Source organism: Bos taurus, chromosome 7 (genome assembly GCF_002263795.3).
Source record: "Bos taurus isolate L1 Dominette 01449 registration number 42190680 breed Hereford chromosome 7, ARS-UCD2.0, whole genome shotgun sequence".
In the NCBI taxonomy this organism is placed as follows: Eukaryota; Metazoa; Chordata; class Mammalia; order Artiodactyla; family Bovidae; genus Bos; species Bos taurus.
Window position 1 is genome coordinate 314,899 of NC_037334.1, and position 23,224 is coordinate 338,122.

General features: G+C 38.5%; 1 protein-coding gene and 1 pseudogene across 1 annotated transcript; both read right to left on the reverse strand.

The window, feature by feature from the left end:
• OR5W39 (olfactory receptor family 5 subfamily W member 39) lies at nt 13,510-14,436 on the reverse strand. The gene has a single exon (NM_001390750.1). It carries the CDS (start codon nt 14,434-14,436, stop codon nt 13,510-13,512), a length of 927 nt encoding a protein of 308 aa, NP_001377679.1.
• Nucleotides 20,486-21,386, reverse strand: OR5W42P (olfactory receptor family 5 subfamily W member 42, pseudogene; annotated as a pseudogene).

Here is a 23,224-nt window from a genome sequence, read left to right on the forward strand (position 1 = left end):
CCTTTTTTGTTCTGATGTAAACTTTTAGAAAATGATCAAGAAAATGACACACAGATGTGGAACACTTCTGCACAACTGCAAAATATCATAAGGAGGAAGGTGATTTTTGTTTGTATTTGTGTTTTTATAATTACAAAATAATCTAGATCATGGATATCCACTATTTAAAGGTAGATAGCTATCTGTTCAGTCCAGTTCAGTCACTCAGTCATGTCTGACTCTTTTGCAGCATACCAGGCCTCCCTGTCCGTCACCAACTGCCGGAGTTTACCCAACTCATGTCTATTGAATCAGTCATTCCATCCAACCATCTCATCCTCTGTTGTCCCCTTCTCCTCCTGCCTTCAATCTTTCCCAGCATCAAGGTCTTTTCAAGTGAGTCATCTGTTAGCATCAGGTGGCCAAAGGATTGGAGTTTCAGCTTCAACATCAGTCCTTTCAATGAACACCCAGGACTGATTTCCTTTAGGATGGACTGGTTAGATCTCTTTGTAGTCCAAAGGACTCTCAAGAGTCTTCTCCATCACCACAGTTCAAAAGCATCAGTTCTTCAGCGCTCAGCTTTCTTTATAGTCCAACTCTCACATCTGTACATGACTACTGGAAAAACCATAGCCTTGACTAGACAGACCTTTGTTGGCAAAGTAATGTCTCTGCTTTTGAATATGCTATCTAGGTTGGTCATAACTTTCCTTCCAAGGAGTAAGCGTCTTTTAATTTCATGGCTGCAGTCACCATCTGCAGTGATTTTGGAGCCCCAAAAAATAAAGTCAGCCACTGTTTTCACTGTTTCCACTAAATGTAGATGTCATTCATGAGTAGGTTATTTTATACAAGCTCATCTCTGAGCATTGCTTTTCTTGTCTCAGGGAGGAGCTTTTGATAAATTTAACTAACTTTACCTCTTCAAAATAATATGGAAGAAACACCAGTGTTAGACCAGGCTGCAAGATCTAAGGACTAAGCATTTCCCATGCTGGAAAATATTTATCTGATCATATTTATTAAATCATATTTATTAAAATATGATTTTAAAAATGATTACAATTTTTATATTTCTCAAGAAAGCATGATTGGTTTAAGAGTCTTTGCCTTAGTTCCAGAAATAGTATATCAAGGACTAGCATAATAAAAAAATAATTGCTACTGCTTTTAGCCTGGCACCCCACTCCAGTACTCTTGCCTGGAAAATCCCATGGATGGAAGGGCCTTGTGGGCTGCAGTTCATGGGGTCACTAAGAGTCGGACACGACTGAGCAACTTCACTTTATTTTTTCACTTTCATGCATTGGAGAAGGAAATGGCAACCCACTCCAGTGTTCTTGCCTGGAGAATCCCAGGGACAGGGGAGCCTGGTGAGCTGCCGTCTATGGGGTCGCACAGAGTCAGACATGACTGAAGCAACTTAGCAGCAGCAGCAGCTTTTAGTCTATGTTGTATTTAGTATTTTCTGAGATGTGAAGTAAGTATTATTGATCTAGTTTTCTAGAGATTTTTAATTGCTTTCCCACAATGCTCATTACTTATTTGTAGAATGGTTGTTAAAGGATGAATATCTTGATGAACAGGAAAAAAAAAAGACAAAAATAAGTGAAAATAACAGAATTTGTCACATACACTTGCATCCATTAATCTTTTTAATGACTTTTCTAGATTATAAAATGGAAATGAGTAGAGGAACAATAAATACTTCTTAAAAACATATACCTTGCTATTATATGTGTATATTTATGTGTGATCATGTGTATATATTTTAATATATATGAGAATAGTATGTAAGTAATGAACTTTTTCCTTAGACCTACCTAAGTATACATGCTCATGGTTCACATGGAGATGAATTTGTCCATTTTTATTGTGGTACCTACACGAACTTTTCAATAAAACAAAACATACCTTAAATTTCTGTATACACTTGCCCAATGATGAAAAGATTAAAGGCTTTCCTATGAACCAAGAGTAAATAAAGTAAATAATAAATTGTTATGTCATGGATATCAGCAAGTTTAGATAGATCCTCCTGATTCTGAAAAGAAAATATTATTTCTAGTCATTAAATGCAGGTTTTAATAGGTAAGCTAGCATAAAATGATTCATATATATATTTTTTTTTTCTCTAAAAGTTAACTATTTTCTCCTACATTCTTTAAGTTAGGATCTGGAAATCTACCTGAGATGAGATCTTGGGTAGCTGAACAATAGGCAAATAGCCTTTTATTTTACCAGGTACACTGGGACTTAAATCCCTGAAGTTAATGCTCATATGGTTTTATTAAGTATTTTCCTGCTTCTATATATTCTGTTGTGAACTCAGAAACAGTTTGACAAAAGCTGAGTTTTTGTGCTTCACTACTGTCACCAAATTGCTCTATGGTAAGAAGGATACTGTGTATTGTTTGTAGGATTGTTTTATAGTTACCCCTAATCTCCTCCTTCTCTAATTTGAGAGGAAACCTAATGAAACTCAAAAAGATCTCCCTCAATCATTTCCAGTGCCTTTGGATTGTTCATTATGTTTTTGAAACTTTATCCTTCATACCTCATTTAAGAATTAAACTGTATTTCAACTGTATTTTCTTTAATATTGAAATGTAATACATATACCATAAAATTCACCCTTCTAATGTATACAGTTTTTTGTTTGTTTGTTTGTTTTGTTTTTATTATATTTTCAAGGTTGTTCAGTTATCACCAGCATCTGCATTCAGAAAATGTTCATCAGTCTCATAAGAAAACTATATCTATTAGCACTTGCTCCCTCTCTGAAACCTCCCCCACCCCTGAAACCTCTAATCTACATTCTGAGTCTGTGTGGTTTCCTATTCTTGGTCTTGAATACAAGCAGAAGCATGCAATATATTATTTATTTTCCTGTCAGGCTTCTTTTCTTTAGTAAAATACTATATTTGCTTCAGTAAAATATTTAGGTAAATATAGTGTCAGCCACATTGTGCTTGTGTCAGAAACCTGTTTCATTAGTTAGCATAATAATGTTTCTTTTTATGGATATAAAACAGTTTATTGATCCAGTCTTCAGGTGGATGAGCATGTGGTTATTTTTACTCTTTAGCTATTAAGAATAATGATGCCATTTCATTCTGTCAGTGCTACCTTTCAAGCAGACTTCATCACCAGAGAACCTTTTATTCCCATCCTCCAACCACATGTCCAAGAATATTTCATTAACTTTGCAACTTCCTCATATTCTCTAAGTAGTGCACCCTTCTTTGAATTATGCTTATTTTAATCATGTAAGAATCTCTTTACTACATTTAAGGCCTCAAGAATAAGAGCAATGTTTATTTTCTATTTTGTAAACCCCTTGATAAAAGAATTTGGGTAGGTAGTGCTTTTAAAATATTGATCACTCAGTACTTCTGTCTATTAAAGTGGAGAATAATATACAAAGAATAGAAATATACCTGCTTTGTGGATTTTTCTTTGGATATACATGGGCTTCCCTTGAAGCTCAGTTGGTAAAGAATCTGCCTGCAGTGCAGGAGACCTGGATTAGATTCCTGGGTCAGGAAGATCTCCTGGAGAAGGAAATGGCAACTCACTCCAGTATTCTTGCCTAGAGAATCCCATGGACAGAGGAGCCTGGCAGGCTACAGTCCACGTGGTCACAAGAGTTGGACATGACTTAGCAACTAAACCACAATAGCTCATATGTGCAAAAATGACTACTTTAAAATATTTAAGCATGGAGATGAGTTTTCTACATCAGCAGAGTTCCATTTTTTTTCTTAAAATAATTTGCTTGTGAAAGGTTGTTGCTGAACGAAAAGACGCCAGGATTCTTGGCCTCCAGAGGAGAAGAATTCAATCCGGGGCCAGAGACGAGGCTTGATCGCCCAGAGCTTCTGTGTAATAAAGTTTTATTAAAGTATAAAGGAGATAGAGAAAGCTTCTGACATAGTCATCAGAAGGGGGCAGAAAGAGTACCCCCCTGCTAGTCTTCAGCTGGATGTTATATAGTCACTAGTAGTCTGTTAACATAGTAGTCTGGAGAAGGAAATGGCAACCCATTCTAGTACACTTGCCTGGAAAATCCCATGGACAGAAGAGCCTGATATGCTACAGTCCATGGGGTCTCAAAGAGTCGGACACGACTGAGCAACTTCACTCACTCACTCACTCAGTCTGTTAATGAAAGAAAGGAATGTCTTAAAACTCAGAATGGCACCAGGCCCCTTATCCATAAGAGGTATTTTGGGGGTAATCTTGGCACCAGACGATTCATCCTGGGCCATAAAACGATTGACTTGAATCTTGCAGAAGGGCAGATTACCATACAAATAGTTTCGTTTACATAGATTAGGGGAACAATGTCTGAGTATAACATACTGGCTTGTCAAGTAGGTTCTGAGCCATTAGGCGGAAACAACTTGAAGACAGAGTCTGGGGTAAATGCATAGTACATTAACATAGCTTAAGACAAACATTTACATAAGAAAAATGCATTGGTTAACTCAAGGTTTGAGAATAGTTAACTTCAGGTGAAACCATGTGTCATTATGGCAACACAGTATTTTAGGAGAAACCTTTTAAATTTGTATAGAGAAGGGAAAAAAAATATCATTAGTTTGTTTCCTCCTGCCACTTAAGGGAGATAAAAATGTCTGACACTTGCAGCCTATTTCCTCCATTTGGAGACCCCTGGCCTTCCTACCTGTTACCCTCTTACTTGCAATTATCCGTATTAGTTCTTGGGAAAATATATATCAAAATTTTCACTTTAGGGTCTTCCCCAAATCCTTTCAACAGAGAGCAATGAAATTCTCTGAACTCCTAAAACTCAGTCTAACATCTCAGTATCTGGTTGTGATAAGGGTACTTCCTGAGGTCTCTGAAGAAATGTTCCTTTCACAATGACCTGAATGATTTAAATGCCAATCACTCTCAATTGCTTTGTGTGCTGTTGATGTACTGCTTCAGTCAGGGACTTTGTGTAAGTATATGCACAACAAAATTGAAAAGAGATTGTACACTAGCTGACAGATCTAATTAAAATATTAAAGCTATTAATAAATCTATCTGGAATTAGAAACTACAGAGTTCTACAATGGGAAAGTGACAGTTTGTGTAGATTAAAGATAACTGTCATTTTTTCACACATTTTTTTAGAGATACATTACTTATTTATCCTCCCTTTGAATATTTGCTATACTTTAGCTGCTTTGCCCAACAAAAATTGGCAGAAATAATGTAAGTCTGTTTTACATTTCTTCCCCCCACCACCACTCTGCACCACACAATACTGGGATCTTATTTCCCAACCAGGGACGGAAATGTGCCTGTGGTAGAAACATGGAGTCACCCATCAGGCCTCCAGGGGAACACCTGTGAGTCAATCCTGCATTAAGCCTTTAGGAAGACAGTATCTGAAAGCCACATGATACCAGATAAGAAGTCCATCTAACCATCTGAGAATACCTTGTGACAGACAGATTCTGAGATTGCTTAAAGGGGGAAGAGGAGAATATGAGTTCATCTGTCCAGCCATTCTCATCCAGTGACAGATGTGAGTTACCTTATAACCTAGCCTATCCTCCCACTGAATATTTTATGTGACCTTAGTCAACATGAGGATGAACAAAATAATGAATCAGAGATCATTGTTTTAAAAGAAAGATACTGCTAAGTCATGTCCAACTCTTGTGAGCCCATGAACTGTAGCCTGCCAAGCTCCTCTGTCCATGGAATTATCCAGGCAAGAATACTGGAGTGGTGACATTTCCTTCTCCAGGGGAACTTCCCAACCAAGGAATTGAATCCAGGTCTCCCGCATTGCAGGGAGATATTTACAAACTAAGCTACACAGGAAGCTATTTAAGTCATGTGGTTTTGAAATACTGTTTAGGTAGCAAGAGATAACAGCAGCAGTGTGGATATATAAATAAGAGAATAGTTTAGGGGTAATTATTTTCCATATATATTTACATTATATATATTTATTTTATATATTTGCATTATATATTTATTATATATATTAATACAAATCTGAAAAGTGAAGAAAATATTTGAAAAGTATATCTACACATCTGAAAAAGAACTTGTATCCAAACTTTATGAAATGCTTTCATCAATAATAAGAAAAAAAATTATAATAATAAAATTTAGGCAAAGGATTGAATAGATATGCTCACCAAGATGTGCAAACAGAAACATTGTATATGTGTTTGCTCAGTATCATTAGTTTTTAGGAAAATGACAATATCTGTTAAATGGGTTAAAATTAGAAATACTGAGCATACCTAATTTTTCCTGTTTCATCTGAATTCTCATTTGGGATTTAACAAGGACACAGATTATCTTTTTATTTTTGGAGTTACTTCTCTGATTATTCCTTTTAATTGTTTCTTGCTTTTTACCTACCTTATTTTTTCTAAAGCTAGGAAACTCATAAAACCAAATTTCATGTAATTACTATGTTTTTAGTTTTGGGAAAGTAATAGAGATACATTTTTTATGTCATTTTATATGTCATTGCCATTCTTGACCAACTCAATCCTCAAATACCAGCTGTCCTCCTGTAGAAATACAGTTGAGGCAAAGGTTAAGCCACATAACTAATTGCCAATAATTTTCCACCAGTTAAAATCAAGGAATTGATGTCTCTGCGTTACAAAAGAATTCGTGACCATTATTTATTTCCTCTCTGGCACACTGTGGATGTGTGTGGAATAGTCCTTGATCACCTAATTCTATCCCTGATCAGATTAATTTTTCCCTCAGGTATATCCCTATCTTCTGGGATGCAAAAATCCCTTGGGTTACATTTTAATCAACCAGACCTGGCATTAGCTTTTTATCATTGCTGCTCCTCAAGACCACACAGGATAAACTCCTTTCAATCTACTCCCTCCCAACAATTTCAACCTGACTTTGGGTAGCTACATTATTAATACAAGCTGGGTAACCAAAAGATCTCCCAATGGGATTTGTGTTTCATTAAAAATGGAGATCTGAGATAACTGAAAAGTGTGTGTCAAGGAGAAAATGCATGCGTCGGATAAGAGCAAGTGAGAAAAAATTAGATTTTAGGATTTCCTTGTGCCCATGGTGACAGTAAAATCCTGTGTAGGCAACTATCTACTCAGAAGATGACTTTCTCAGAACATACTTGTATGCCATCAAACCTGGAGTACTGTGATACAGAGTTCACTGCATGATCGAGTTATCAAATTTCATTATGTCTCATGGCTGCTGGGGGAATGACTAGGAGAGCCAGTGGGTGTTGTTCGACAAGAAAGGAATACTTCTAGTAATATAAAGATTAATTGTGTTCTGAGATATGAATGTGTGTACTACATCAGTTTCACAAATGTATAGTCAATACTTATTTTGTATAAGAAACTATCATATTAAAAGAAAAAAAAAATAGTACTCTGATAGTGAACATGCTTTGTTTAAGGAAAACTCTTTTTTAGAGTACAATACATATTTAGAAAATTTCTTCTATACATGTAAGCTTAAGTAATGAAGAAATTCTGCTCCCAGAATGAAAACAAAGAGAAAACATTACTAACATCTCAGAAAGTGTCCCCACACATCCATCACAAATTGATATCAAATATGATACTTCAGGGTCTTCCCAGATGACTCAGCTGGATAAGAATGCAGCTACCAATGCAGGAGATAAAAGAGATATGTGTTTGATCCTTGAGTCAGAAAGATCCCCTGGGGGAGGGTATGGCAACCCACTCCAGTATTATTGACTGGAGAATCCGATGGAGAGAAGAGCCCGGCAGGCTCCAGTCTATAGGGTTGCACAGAGTTACACAGGACTGAGGCGACTTAACAGGCACACATGATACTCAGCTTGGATACTTTTAAAGGATACAGTAACAAAATCATACAGCTTTCACAGCTTTATTTTTACCGCTTTCACACAATTCACCCTCATTGCTGTGTAGTACTCCCAGATATAAACTTCAGATCAGATCAGATCAGATCAGTCGCTCAGTCGTGTCTGACTCTTTGCAACCCCATGAATGGCAGCACACCAGGCATCCCTGTACATCACCAACTCCCGGGGTTCACTCAGACTCATGTCCATCGTGTCAGTGATGCCATCCAGCCATCTCATCCTCTGTCGTCCCCTTCTCCTCTTGCCCCCAATCCCTCCCAGCATCAGAGTCTTTTCCAATGAGTCAACTCTTCGCATGAGGTGGCCAAAGTACTGGAGTTTCAGCTTTAGCATCATTCCTTCCAAAGAAATCCCAGGGCTGATCTCCTTCAGAATGGACTGGTTGGATCTCCTTGCAGTCCAAGGGACTCCCAAGAGTCTTCTCCAACACCACAGTTCAAAAGCATCAATTCTTCGGCGCTCAGCCTTCTTCACAGTCCAACTCTCACATCCATACATGACCACTGGAAAAGCCATAGCCTTGACTAGACGAACCTTTGTTGGCAGAGTAATGTTTCTGCTTTTGAATATGCTATCTAGGTTGATCATAACTTTCCTTCCAAGGAGTAAGCATCTTTTAATTTCATGGCTGCAGTCACCATCTGTAGTGATTTTGAAGCCCAGAAAAATAAAGTCTGACACTGTTTCCACTGTTTCCCCATCTATTTCCCATGAAGTGATGGGACCAGATGCCATGATCTTCATTTTCTGAATGTTGAGCTTTAAGCCAACCTTTTCACTCTCCTCTTTCACTTTCATCAAGAAGCTTTTGAGTTCCTCTTCACTTTCTGCCATAAGGGTGGTATCATCTGCATATCTGAGGTTATTGATATTTCTCCTAGCAAACTTGATTCCAGCTTGTGCTTCTTCCACTCCAGCGTTTCTCATGATGTACTCTACATGTAAGTTAAATAAACAGGGTGACAATATACAGCCTTGACGAACTCCTTTTCCTATTTGGAACTAGTCTGTTGTTCCATGTCCAGTACTAACTGTTGCTTCCTGACCTGCATACAAATTTCTCAAGAGGCAGATCAGGTGGTCTGGTATTCTCATCTCTTGAAGAATTTTCCACAGTATATTGTGATCCACACAGTCAAAGGCTTTGGCATAGTCAATAAAGCAGAAATAGATGTTTTTCTGGAACTCTCTTGCTTTTTCCATGATCCAGTAGATGCTGGCAATTTGATCTCTGGTTCCTCTGCCTTTTCTAAAACCAGCTTGAACATCTGGAAGTTCACGGTTCACATATTGCTGAAGCCTGGCTTGGAGAATTTTGAGCATTACTTTACTAGTGTGTGAGATGAGTGCATTTGTGCGGTAATTGGAGCATTCTTTGGCATTGCCTTTCTTTGGGATTGGAATGAAAACTGACCTTTTCCAGTCCTGTGGCCACTACTGAGTTTTCCAAATTTGCTGGCATATTGAGTGCAACACTTTCACAGCGTCATCTTTCAGGATTTGAAATAGCTCAACTGGAATTCTATCACCTCCACTAGCTTTGTTCGTAGTGATGCTTTCTAAAGCCCACTTGACTTCACATTCCAGGATATCTGGCTCTAGGTCAGTGATCACACCACTGTGATTATCTGGGTCATGAAGATCTTTTTTGTACAGTTCTTCTGTGTATTCTTGCCATCTCTTCTTAGTATCTTCTGCTTCTGTTAGGTCCATACCATTTCTGTCCTTTATTGAGCCCATCTTTTCATGAAATGTTCCTTTGGTATCTCTGATTTTCTTGAAGAGATCTCTAGTCTTTCCCATTCTGTTGTTTTCCTGTATGTCTTTGCATTGATCGCCGAAGAAGGCTTTCTTATCTCTTCTTGCTATTCTTTGGAACTCTGCATTCAGATGTTTATATCTTTCCTTTTCTCCTTTGCTTTTCACTTGTCTTCTTTTACAGCTATTTGTAAGGCCTCCCCAGACAGCCATTTTGCATTTTTGCATTTCTTTTCTATGGGGATGGTCTTGATCTCTGTCTCCTGTACAATGTCATGAACCTCATTCCATAGTTCATCAGGCACTCTATCTATCAGATCTAGGCCCTTAAATCTATTTCTCACTTCCACTGTATAATCATAATGGATTTGATTTAGGTCATACCTGAATGGTCTACTTTCTTCAATTTCAATCTGAATTTGGCAATAAGGAGTTCATGGTCTGAGCCCCAGTCAGCTCCTGGTATTGTTTTTGCTGACTGTATAGAGCTTCTCCATCTTTGGCTGCAAAGAATATAATCAATCTGATTTTGGTGTTGACCATCGGGTGATGTCCATACAGTAATTTATCTAATTTAGAGCTGGGGTCAGTATACTTGACCTCTAAAGTTTTATTGGAGATGAACATACCATTTATCTGTATATTTTTATGGTTGCTTTTGTGATACAGCAAAAATCTGAGGATTGTGACAAAGTTTATGAACTATAAATTCTAATATATACACTATTTAACATTTTAAGGATATTTGTCAAGTACTGATCTAAAGTGTGTAAAATGTGGGGGTTGTTTTCAGTTTTATATTATTACAAATAATTCAATGAAGAACGTTTTTGTATAAGTCTTTGGGTGGTCATATTCATCCATTTCTCTTAGGTATAATTCAAAAAATGCCATTTTTGAGCCATAGGAAATGTATTAGTATATGTTCTACAGTATTGGACACAGTTTAGAGTTTTATAAAATATACAGGCAATTCTCATCCAATTGTAAATTATAAAGCCATACTTATTCCACATCCTCATTAACAGTTGCTAATTCAATCATTTACACCTTACTATTCTTTAGGTGACTCATAATGCTTTTATTTGCTATTAACCTTTTATTTAAGTTTTACTTACTAGAGGGCTACTACATTTGGATATTCACTTTGATGAGGAGTCTATGTATTCTGAATATGAATTACAACTTACATAAAAGGACTATGTTTGAAAGTATTTGTCCTCCTGAATTTCATAATATCTAGATGGCTTAATGTAACCACTATTAAAGTTTGAAACAGTCTACAAGTACAGTACAATTTCTGATTTCAACCTAAAGTAACTTCTTTTTTTTTTTTTTCCAAATCTTTTCCAGTACTGGGATTATTTTACACAGCAGCAATCAATGCAAAGAAATAGAGGAAAACAACAGAATGGGAAAGACTAGAGATCTCTTCATGAAAATTAGAGATACAAAGGGAACATTTCATGAAAAGATGGGCTCAATAAAGAACAGAAATGGTATGGAACTAAAAGAAGCAGAAGATATTAAGAAGAGGTGGTAAGAATACACAGAAGAACTATACAAAAAAATATCTTCATGACCCAGATAATCACAATGGTGTGATCACTCACCTAGAGCCAGACATCCTGGAATGTGAAGTTAAGTGGGCCTTAGGAAGCATCACTATGAAAAAATCTAGTGGAGGTGATGGAATTCCAGTTGAGCTATTCCAAATCCTGAAGGATGATGCTGTGAAAGTGCTGCACTCAATATGCCAGCAAATTTGGAAAACTCAGTAGTGGCCACAGGACTGGAAAAGGTCAGTTTTCATTCCAAACCCAAAGAAAGGCAATGCCAAAGATTGTTAAAACTACCGCACAAATGCACTCATCTCACACACTAGTAAAGTAATGCTCAAAATTCTCCAAGCCAGGCTTCAGCAATATGTGAACCGTGAACTTCCAGATGTTCAAGCTGGTTTTAGAAAAGGCAGAGGAACCAGAGATCAAATTGCTAACATCTGCTGGATCATGGAAAAAGCAAGAGAGTTCCAGAAAAACATCTATTTCTGTTTTATTGACTATGCCAAAGCCTTTGACTGTGTGGATCACAATAAACTGTGGAAAATTCTGAAAGAGATGGGAATGCCAGACCACCTGACTTGCCTCTTGAGAAACCTATATGCAAGTCAGGAAGCAACAGTTAGAACTGGACATGGAACAACAGACTGGTTCCAAATAGGAAAAGGAGTACGTCAAGGCTGTATATTGTTACCCTGCTTATTTAACTTACATGCAGAGTACATCATGAGAAACGCTGGACTGGAAGAAGCACAAGCTGGAATCAAGATTGCCAGGAGAAATATCAATAACCTCAGAAATGCAGATAACACCAGCCTTATGGCAGAAAGTGAAGAGGAACTCAAAAGCCTCCTGATGAAAGGGAAAGAGGAGAGTGAAAAAGTTGGCTTAAAGCTCAACATTCAGAACATGAAGATCATGGCATCCGGTCCCATCACTTCATGGGAAATAGATGGGGAAACAGTGGAAACAGTGTCAGACTTTATTTTTCTGGGCTCCAAAATCACTACAGATGGTGACTGCAGCCATGAAATTAAAAGACGCTTACTCCTTGGAAGGAAAGTTATGACCAACCTAGATAGCATATTCAAAAGCAGAGACATTACTTTGCCAAAAAAGTTTCGTCTAGTCAAGGCTATGGCTTTTCCAGTGGTCATGTATGGATGTGAGAGTTGGACTGTGAAGAAGGCTGAGCGCCGAAGAATTGATGCTTTTGAACTGTGGTGTTGGAGAAGACTCTTGGGAGTCCCTTGGACTGCAAGGGGATCCAACCAGTCCATTCTGAAGGAGATCAGCCCTGGGATTTCTTTGGAAGGAATGATGCTAAAGCTGAAACTCCAGTACTTTGGCCACCTCATGCGAAGAGCTGACTCATTGGAAAAGACCCTGATGCTAGGAAGGATTGGGAGCAGGAGGAGAAGGGGACAACAGAGGATGAGATGGCTGGATGGCATCACTGACTCGATGGATGTGAGTCTGAGTGAGCTCCGGGAGTTGGTGATGGACAGGGAGGCCTGGCGTGCTGCGATGCATGGGGTCACAAAGAGTCGGACACGACTGAGCGACTGATCTGATCTGATCTGATCCAGTATTTGTCTTTTACTGTTTGACTGATCTCACTTAGCATGCTGCCTTCAAGTTTTTTCCATGTTGTGGCAAACAAGGATACCGTACTTCTAAAGGACATGTGCTTGTCCACCTTAAAATCCATCTAATTGTTCCATCCTCTTACTAATATCCTTTCATTTCTTAACTTGAATGATTTTTAGATCTGAGGCTGAGTGTATCTATCCAAAGATATACTAGTTTTGTTTTTAGATTTTGGTCTATAACCCTTATTTTTTAAATTACATGAGGATTTGGGGAATCTTATGAATGTTTAGCTTGTTAGCAAATGCTTATGGTTAACACTAGCTTATATTCATTAGTACAGAAAATACAGTACGTACCATAGAATATTTTATAAAAAGTTCAAATATCTGTCAATAAACACATGATAATTATCTAGCAATTGAAACAGGAAATGAAAGAATTTCATAAATGAAAGAATGAATCAATACAATGTGACAAAATTAAAACACTCAGGAAAGTTTTCAACAAAGAGAACATGCCATATATAAATTCTTGATACATATGAGTATGCTGTATTTGGAAGTTGTAACGTTTCTAAAATTTTGGCTTTATAACCAATGCTTATTATTAATTTATGTATTTAGTAAGAGAACTTCTTTTGTCTTGTATAATGCCACATAATTTTACAAACACAAAAACCACAACGTGTGTGTTTTTCTGTGTGTGAAATATAAATATTTAGCATCATCTTTTAAGTTTTATTTTTTCTAGGGCTTGTTTCACATCCTTGTTTCTTAGACTGTAAATCAGAGGGTTTAACATTGGAATCACTAGAGTAAAAAACAACAAAGTCATTTTGTCTTGATCTAGAGAGTAGGATGAACTCAGTCTGAAATACATAAAGAAAATGGTTCCCTGGAAAATTGTCACTGCAGTTAGGTGAGAGGTGCAGGTAGAGAAAGCTTTGAACCTCCCCTCTACAGAGTGGATCTTCAAGACTGAAAGGATGATATGAAAATAAAAGACAAGAACTCCTGAAATGGTACTCAGTTCAATGAAGCCATAAACAAGGAATAATGCCAACTCATTGACCTGTATATCAGAGCAAGAAAGGAGGAAAAGTGGAGGCAAATCATAGAAGAAATGGTTAATCTCATTTGACCCACAGAAACATAAGCGGAATGCTAATGTTGTGTGTATCAGAGCATCTGCCATTGCCACCAGGTAAACCCCAGCCACGAGCAGGGAGCACACCCTGTTGGACATGCTGACTGCAAAGAGCAAGGGGCTGCTGATGGCCTTGTACTGGTCACAGGGCATCACTGCCAGCAGGAGATACTCAGAATTGGCAAAGATACAGAAGACCAAGAATTGCAGAGCACAACCATGAAAAGAGATTGACTTGTTCTTGGCAAACAGGTCCACCAGCATCTTAGGGCTGGTGGCTGTGGAATAGCAGAGGTCACAGAAGGAGAGGTGGCTGAGGAAAAAGTACATGGGTGTGTGCAGCTGGAGATCCATCCTAATCAGGGTTATCATTCCAAGGTTTGCCAGAAGATTGATGAGATAAACAAGGAGAACCATGGTAAATAGGGTCACTTTGTTCTCAGTGTTCTCACTAATTCCCAAGAAAATGAATTCAGTCAAGGAGGAGCAATTGTCTCTGTCCATCCGTCTTTGCTCTTGTCTATACTCTTAGAAAAATATTTTTAAAATAAATAACAAAGATACATGGGTAGGTAACACTTCTGCACATCTTCAAAATATCATAAAGCAGAACACATTTCTTTCTATAACTGTATTTTTGTATTCAGAAAAGCATCCAGTCATGTGCCCACTCTTTAAAGAGGCAAAGCTATCTATTGGGGTAAACTTCGAGTATGAAGTCCCTTGGACTGCAATAAGAGCAAAGCAGTCCATCCTAAAGAAAATCAGTCCTGAATATTCATTGGAAGGACTGATGCTGAAGTGGAAACGCCAATAATTTGGCCACCTGATGCAAAGAACTGACTCTTTAGAAAACACCCTGCTTCTGGGAAAGGTTGAATGCAGGATAAGAAGGGGATGACTGAGGATGAGATGGTTGGATGGCATCCCAATGAACATGAGTTTGAGCAAGCTCTGGGAGATAAAGAAAGGAGAGACCAGGCATGCTGCAGTCCATGGGGTTGCAAGGGTTGGACATGACTAAGTGACTGAACAACAACAAATCCTCCATTATAAATATGTACTGAATCTTCTTTATCCATTCATCTGTTAACAGACATTTAGGTTACCTCTATATCTTGGCTATTGTAAACAGCACTGCAGTGAACACTGGGGTACACATATCCTTTCAAACTACAGTTTTCTCAGAATATATGCCCTGCATTGGGATGGTTGGATCATGCACTAGCTCAATTTTTAAGTTTTTAAGGGACCTTCATACTGTTCTCCGTTGTGGCCGTACAAATTTACATTCCCACAACAGCGTAGGAGGTTTTTCTATTCTCCACACACTCTCATGACCTGCCTCTTGAGAAATCTGTATGCAGGACAAAAAGCAACAATTAGAACTGGACATGGAACAACAGACTGGCTCCAAATAGGAAAAGGAGTACGTCAAGGCTGTATATTGTCACCCTGCTTATTTAAGTTATATGCAGAGTATATCATGAGAAACGCTGGGCTGGATGAAGCACAAGCTGGAATCAAGATTGCCGGGGAAAATGACAATAACCTCAGATATGCAGATGACACCACCCTTATGGCAGAAAGTGAAAAAGAACTAAAGAGCCTCTTGAAAGTGAAAGAGGAGAGTGAAAAAGTTGGCTTAAAGCTCAACATTCAGGAAACAAAGATCATGGCATCCAGTCCCATCACTTCATGGCAAATAGATGGGGAAACAGTGGAAACAGTGTCAGACTTTATTTTGGGGGGCTCCAAAATCTCTGCAGGTGGTGACTGCAGCCATGAAATTAAAAGACGCTTACTCCTTGGAAGGAAAATTATGACCAACCTAGATAGCATGTTGAAAAGCAGAGACATTACTTTGCCAAATAAGGTCCGTCTAGTCAAGGCTATGGTTTTTCCAGTGGTCATGTATGGATGTGAGTGTTGGACTAGAAAGAAAATTCTTCGCTGGGCACCGAAGAATTGATGCTTTTGAACTGTGGTGTTGGAGAAGACTCTTGAGAGTCCCTTGGACTGCCAGGAGATCCAATCAGTCCATCCCAAAGGAAATCAGACCTGAATATTCATTGGAAGGACTGATGTTGAAGCTGAAATTCCAATCCTTTGGCTACATGATGCTAAGAGCTGACTCATTTGAAATGACCCTGATGCTGGGAAAGACTGAAAGCAGAAGGAGAAGGGGACAACAGAGGATGAGATGGTTGGATGGCATCACTGAATCAATGGACATGGATTTGGGTGGACTCCAGGAGTTGGTGATGGACAGGGAGACCTGGTGTGCTGCAGTCCATGGGGTCACAAAGAGTTGGACACCACTGAGCAAATGAACTGAAATGAGCTGGCACCCTCTCCAGCATTTATTGTTTGTAGGCTTTTTGATGATGGTCATTTTAACCAGTGTGAGATAATATCTCTTTACGGTTTTAATTTGCTTTTCTTTAATGATTCATGTGTTGAGAATCTTTTCATGTACCTCTTGGTTGCCTGTATATTTTGTTTGGAGAAATGTCTATTCAGATCTTCTGTGCATGTTTTTGTTTGGGTTGTTTGCTTTGTATACTGAGCTGCATTAGCTGTTTGTAAATTTTGGAATTAATCCCTAGTTGCTAACATCATTTACAAATATTGTCTCCCATTCTATGGGTTGTCCTTTCATTGTTTTTATGGTATCCTTTGCTGTGCAGAACTTTTTTTGTTGTTGTTTTAGTTTAATTAGGTCCATTAGTTTATTTTTGTTTTTATTTCTGTTGCCTTAGGAGGCAGATACTATACACACACACACACACACACACACACACACACACACACACACATATATTGCTGCAATGAATGTCAAAGACTGTTACACCTATGTTTTCCTCTAAGAGTTTTGTAATACCTCATCTTATATTTATGTCTTTAATCCATTTTGCATTTATTTTTGTGTACAGTGTTAGAAGAAGGTTATGACCAACCTAGATAGCATATTTAAAAGCAGAGACATTGCTTTGCCAACAAAGGTTCGTCTAGTCAAGGCTATGGTTTTTCCTGTGGTCATGTATGGATATGAGAGTTGGACTGTGAAGAAGGCTGAGCGCCGAAGAATTGATGCTTTTGAACTGTGGTGTTGGAGAAGACTCTTGAGAGTCCCTTGGACTGCAAGGAGATCCAACCAGTCCATTCTGAAGGAGATCAGCCCTGGGATTTCTTTGGAAGGAATGATGCTAAAGCTGAAACTCCAGTACTTTGGCCACCTCATGCGAAGAGTTGACTAATTGGAAAAGACTCTGATGCTGGGAGGGATTGGGGGCAGGAGGAGAAGGGGACGACAGAGGATGAGATGGCTGGATGGCATCACTGACTCGATGGATGTGAGTCTGAGTGAACTCTGGGAGTTGGTGATGGACAGGGATGCCTGGTGTGCTGCGATTCATGGGGTTGCAAAGAGTCAGACACGACTGAGCGACTGATCTGATCTGATCTGATCTGATCTGACAGTGTTAGAAAATATTCTAATTTCATGCATTTACATGAGTGGTACAATTTTCCCAGCACACTTATTGAAGAGACTGCCTTTTCTCTTTTGATAGTCCTGCCTCCGCTGCATTTATAGTTCTCAGTTTTTACTTCAGAGTGATTTTGAGGCTTCGTAGGAATTACTTGACTGTATAGTTAATTAATGCTTGCTATTACAGTTCTATGAAGACCTACAAGACCTTTTAGAACTAACACTCAAAAAAGATGTCCTTTTCATTATAGGGGACTGGAATGCAAAAGTAGGAAGTCAAGGAACACCTGGAGTAACAGGCAAATTTGGCCTTGGAATACAGAATGAAGCAGGGCAAAGACTAATAGAGTTTTGCCAAGAAAATGCACTGGTCATAACAAACACCCTCTTCCAACAACACAAGAGAAGACTCTATACATGGACATCACCAGATGGTCAACACCGAAATCAGATTGATTATATTCTTTGCAGCCAAAGATGGAGAAGCTCTATACAGTCAGCAAAAACAAGACCAGGAGCTGACTGGGGCTCAGACCATGAACTCCTTATTGCCAAATTCAGACTGAAATTGAAGAAAGTAGGGAAAACCACTAGACCATTCAGGTATGACCTAAATCAAATCCCTTATGATTATACAGTGGAAGTGAGAAATAGATTTAAGGGCCTAGATCTGATAGATAGAGTGCCTGATGAACTATGGAATGAGGTTCGTGACATTGTACAGGAGACAGGGATCAAGACCATCCCCATAGAAAAGAAATGCAAAAATGCAAAATGGCTGTCTGGGGAGGCCTTACAAATAGCTGTGAAAAGAAGAGAAGCGAAAAGCAAAGGAGAAAAGGAAAGATGTAAGCATCTGAATGCAGAGTTCCAAAGAATAGCAAGAAGAGATAAGAAAGCCTTCTTCAGTGATCAATGCCAAGAAATAGAGGAAAACAACAGAATGGGAAAGACTAGAGATCTATTCAAGAAAATCAGAGATACCAAAGGAACATTTCATGCAAAGATGAGCTAGATAAAGGACAGAAATGGTATGGACCTAACAGAAGCAGAAGATATTAAGAAGAGATGGCAAGAATACACAGAAGAACTGTACAAAAAAGATCTTCACGACCCAGATAATCACGATGGTGTGATCACTGACCTAGAGCCAGACATCCTGGAATGTGAAGTCAAGTGGGCCTTAGGAAGCATCACTATGAGCAAAGCTAGTGGAGGTGATGGAATTCCAGTTGAGCTATTTCAAATCCTGAAAGATGACGCTGTGAAAGTGTTGCACTCAATATGCCAGCAAATTTGGAAAACTCAGCAGTGGCCACAGGACTGGAAAAGGTCAGTTTTCATTCCAAACCCAAAGAAAGGCAATGCCAAAGAATGCTCCAACTACCGCACAATTGCACTCATCTCACATGCTAGTAAAGTAATGCTCAAAATTCTCCAAGCCAGGCTTCAGCAATATGTGAACCGTGAACTTCCTGATGTTCAAGCTGGTTTTAGAAAAGGCAGAGGAACCAGAGATCAAATTGCCAGCATCTACTGGATCATGGAAAAAGCAAGAGAGTTACAGAAAAATATCTATTTCTGCTTTATTGACTATGCCAAAGCCTTTGACTGTGTGGGTCACAATAAACTGTGGAAAATTCTTCAAGAGATGGGAACACCAGACCACCTGATCTGCCTCTTAAGAAATTCATGTGCAGGTCAGGAAGCAACAGTTAGAACTGGACACGGAACAACAGACTGGTTCCAAATAGGGAAAGGAGTACGTCAAGGCTGTATATTGTTACCCTGCTTATTTAACTTACATGCAGAGTACATCATGAGAAATGCTGGACTGGAAGAAACACAAGCTGGAATCAAGATTGCCAGGAGAAGTATCAATAACCTCAGATATGCAGATGATACCACCCTTATAGCAGAAAGTGAAGAGGATCTAAAAAGCCTCTTGATGAAAGTGAAAGTGGAGAGTGAAAAAGTTTGCTTAAAGCTCAACATTCAGAACATGAAGATCATGGCATCCAGTCCCATCACTTCATGGGAAATAGATGGGTGAACAGTGGAAACAGTGTCAGATTTATTTTTCTGGGCTCCAAAATCACTACAGATGGTGACTTCAGCCATGAAATTAAAAGACGCTTGCTCCTTGGAAGGAAAGTTATGACCAACCTAGATAGCATATTCAAAAGCAGAGACATTGCTTTGCCAACAAAGGTTCATCTAGTCAAGGCTATGGTTTTTCCAGTGGTCATGTATGGATGTGAGAGTTGGACTGTGAAGAAGGCTGAGCGCCGAAGAATTGATGCTTTTGAACTGTGGTGTTGGAGAAGACTCTTGAGAGTCCCTTGGACTGCAAGGAGATCCAACCAGTCCATTCTGAAGGAGATCAGCCCTGGGATTTCTTTGGAAGGAATGATGCTAAAGCTGAAACTCCAGTATTTTGGCCAGCTAATGAGAAGAGTTGACTCATTGGAAAAAACTCTGATGTTGGGATGGATTGGAGGCAGGAGGAGAAGGGGACGACAGAGGATGAGATGGCTGGATGGCGTCACTGACTCGATGGACGTGAGTCTGAGTGAACTCCGGAAGTGGTGATGGACAGGGAGGCCTGGCGTGCTGCGATTCATGAGGTTGCAGAGTCAGACACGACTGAGCGACTGATCTGATCTGATCTATAGTCATTAATGTAGAAAATATAGTGTATGTCATAGAATATAAAGGACCTAAATGTTCAAAGGTCTCTCAGTAAATATACAATAAATTTTAGTGTAATTGAAATAATATTTGAATGAAAGAATTAACCATAATATTTGACAAAATTGCAAAATTCTGGAAGTACTCAGCAAAGAGGAAGTGCTATATATTAATTGTATATACACAATGAAGCATGCTGTGTTTTAAAGATTACATTTTATTATAAATATTTATTTGCTCCTTTATAGTATTTGAAACAATTTCATTTCCCTTGGATCATGAATATAATTTTACAAAAACAACAAACATATATATGTGTGTCTATATATTTATAGTACACCCTTTAAAACCACCTTTCATTTTCCAGTTTTTCAGGGCCTGTTTCACATCTTTGTTCTATAGGCTATATAACAGAGGATTTAACATGGGAATCACAAGGGTATAGAACAATTAGGTCATTTTGCCTTGATCTGAGAGTAGAAAGTATTTGGCCTGAAATACAAGAAAAGTACAGTTCCCTAGAAAATTGTCACAACATTTAAATGAGAGGTGCAGGTGTAGAAAGCTTTGAACTTCCCATCAGTAGAGTGGGTCTTCAAGACTGAAAGGATGATAAAATAAGAGAAAAGGACTCCTGAAATAGTACTCAGTTCAATAAAACCCAAAATAGTGAATAACACCAATTCATTGTCCTGTATATCAGAGCAGGAAAGGAGTAAAAGTGGAGGTAAGTCACAGAAGAAATCATTAATCTCATTTGACCCACAGAAGCATAAATGGAATGCTAATGTCTTGTGTATCAGAGAATCTGCCATTCCCACTAGGAAAACCCCAGCCACAAGCGGGGAGCACACCCCACTGGACATGCTGACTGCATAGAGCAAGGGGCTGCTGACGGCCTTGTACAAGTCATAGGCCATCACGGCCAGCAGGAAACACTCCTAATCTGCAAAGATACAGAAGACCAAGAATTGCAGAGCATAGCCATAGGAGGGTATTGATTTGTTCTTGGCAAATAGGTCCAAGAGCATCTTGGGGTGAATTGCAGTGCATAGCAGAGGACACAGAAGAAGAGGTGACCAAGGAAAAAGTACACAGGTGTGTGAAGCTGCAGATCCATCTTAATCAGGAACATCATCCCAAGATTTGCCAAGTGGCCAGTGAGATAAATAATTAGAACTATGTTAAATATGGTCACTTTGTCCTCGGCATTATCAATAATTCCCAAGAAAATGAATCCAGTAATAGAGGAGCAGTTCCCTCCATCCATTTTCCTTTGTTCTTGTCTAAGATTTTAGAAAATGATCAAGAAAAGAACACATGGATGTGTAACACTTCTGCACATCTGCAATATATCATAAGATAGAATACAATTCTATATGCAATTGTCTTTATATTCAGAAAATTATACATTTATGCATGCACTCTTTTAAAAGGCATAACTGTTATTACTCAATAAAAACAAATACCTGGTATAGAGCATTGGGAAACTGAACCAAATCTAAATGTAATTTGTGAGACATGTTACTTTCTACAAGCTTGTCTCTGAGCCTTCCTTTCTTTACCTCAAAGAATACATTTGATGAACTTACCTGTCTTCTCCTCTACAAAATAATGTGGGTGAGACTCTAATGTTAGAGATACCTGGCTGTAAGAGTCAGGACTAAGCATTTTCTGTGAATATTCATGTGGATGCAAAACAAGGTAACAATTTTAATATTTCTCAAAACCATGGCTGTTTTAAGAGTATCTGTATCAGTTCCAGAAATAATGAGCATATCATGGATTGATCATAATAAAATAATTATGCTTCTGGTTTTGGTTTATGTTATGTTCACTATCTGGTGAGACATTAAGCAAGTATTAATGAGCTGTTCTCTAGTTGTGTATTTTTGTTTTGTCATAATATTAATTACCTTTCTGTGGGAATTGTCTGGTGCCAAAGAAAGAATCTCTTTACTCATTGAAAGAAAACATGTCTACAAACTTATTTAACTCATATATTTTTAATCTATTGAGCTACCCTGTAGCTCAGCTGGTAAAAATCAGCCTGCAATACAGGAGACCCTGGTTCAATTCCTGCGGCAGGAAGATCCCCGGAGAATGGGTAGGCTACCCACTCCAATATTCTTGTGCTTCCCTGGTGGCTCAGATGGTAAAGAATCTACCTGCAATGTGGGAGATCTGGGTTCGATCCCTGGGTTGGGAAGATCCCCTAGAGAAAAGAACAGCTACCCACTCCAGTGAAATATAAAAAAGACTTTTTCTTTGTAAAATGGAAATGAGATGAGTGATAATAAATGCTGTGGGCTTCCTTTATAGCTCAGCTAGTAAACAATCTGCCTGCAATGAGGGAGACCTGGGTTTGATCCCTGGGTTGGGAATAAGCTCTTGAAGAAGGAAATAGCTACCCACTCCAGTATTCTAGCCTGGAGAATTCCATGAACTGTATAGTTCATGGCGTCACAAAGTCAGACACGACTGAGTGACTTTCACTTTCAATTGTTTCTGAAATATATAGACTTATCTCCATTGTGTTTGCATGCATTTATATGTCCATCACGTGTTTGCATGTGTGTGTGTCTTGGATAATATGTGAAAATTGGAGTGTGAGTGATATGTATATTTTTTAGACCTAAAGAATATGACATATTGTTCACATGAAGTTCAGTTTTTCACATGTTGTTATTTGTAAGATGGAACCTCAAATACTTTTGAAATAAAGCAACAAGAATCTTCAAACTGATGTTTATACTTGGCTGTTGTTGTTATTTAGTCACTAAGTCATGTTTGGAACTTTAGTGACCCCCTGGACTGTAGCCCACCAGGCTCCTCTGTCCATGGAATGCTGTACAGTTCAATACCATCTGATTGATACCATCTGATCATGGTCAACATGAAGAATAACAGAATACAGCCCAGTTATTTAAACTGTGCCATTTTGAAATAGTGTTTATATAGCAAATGAAAGCTGAAGCAGTATGAATAGAATATAAGCAGAGGGGGGAAAATGTTTTGTTGATTATTAATTATTCCTGTTACATAATTTTATTAAATCTTTTTAATGTTTTGTGTTATTATGTAATGCTATGTATTATTATGTAATAT

Coding starts and splice junctions, on each gene's coding strand:
- OR5W39 (NM_001390750.1), bottom strand. CDS start 14,436: ATGGACAGAGACAATTGCTCCTCCTTGACTGAATTCATTTTCTTGGGA.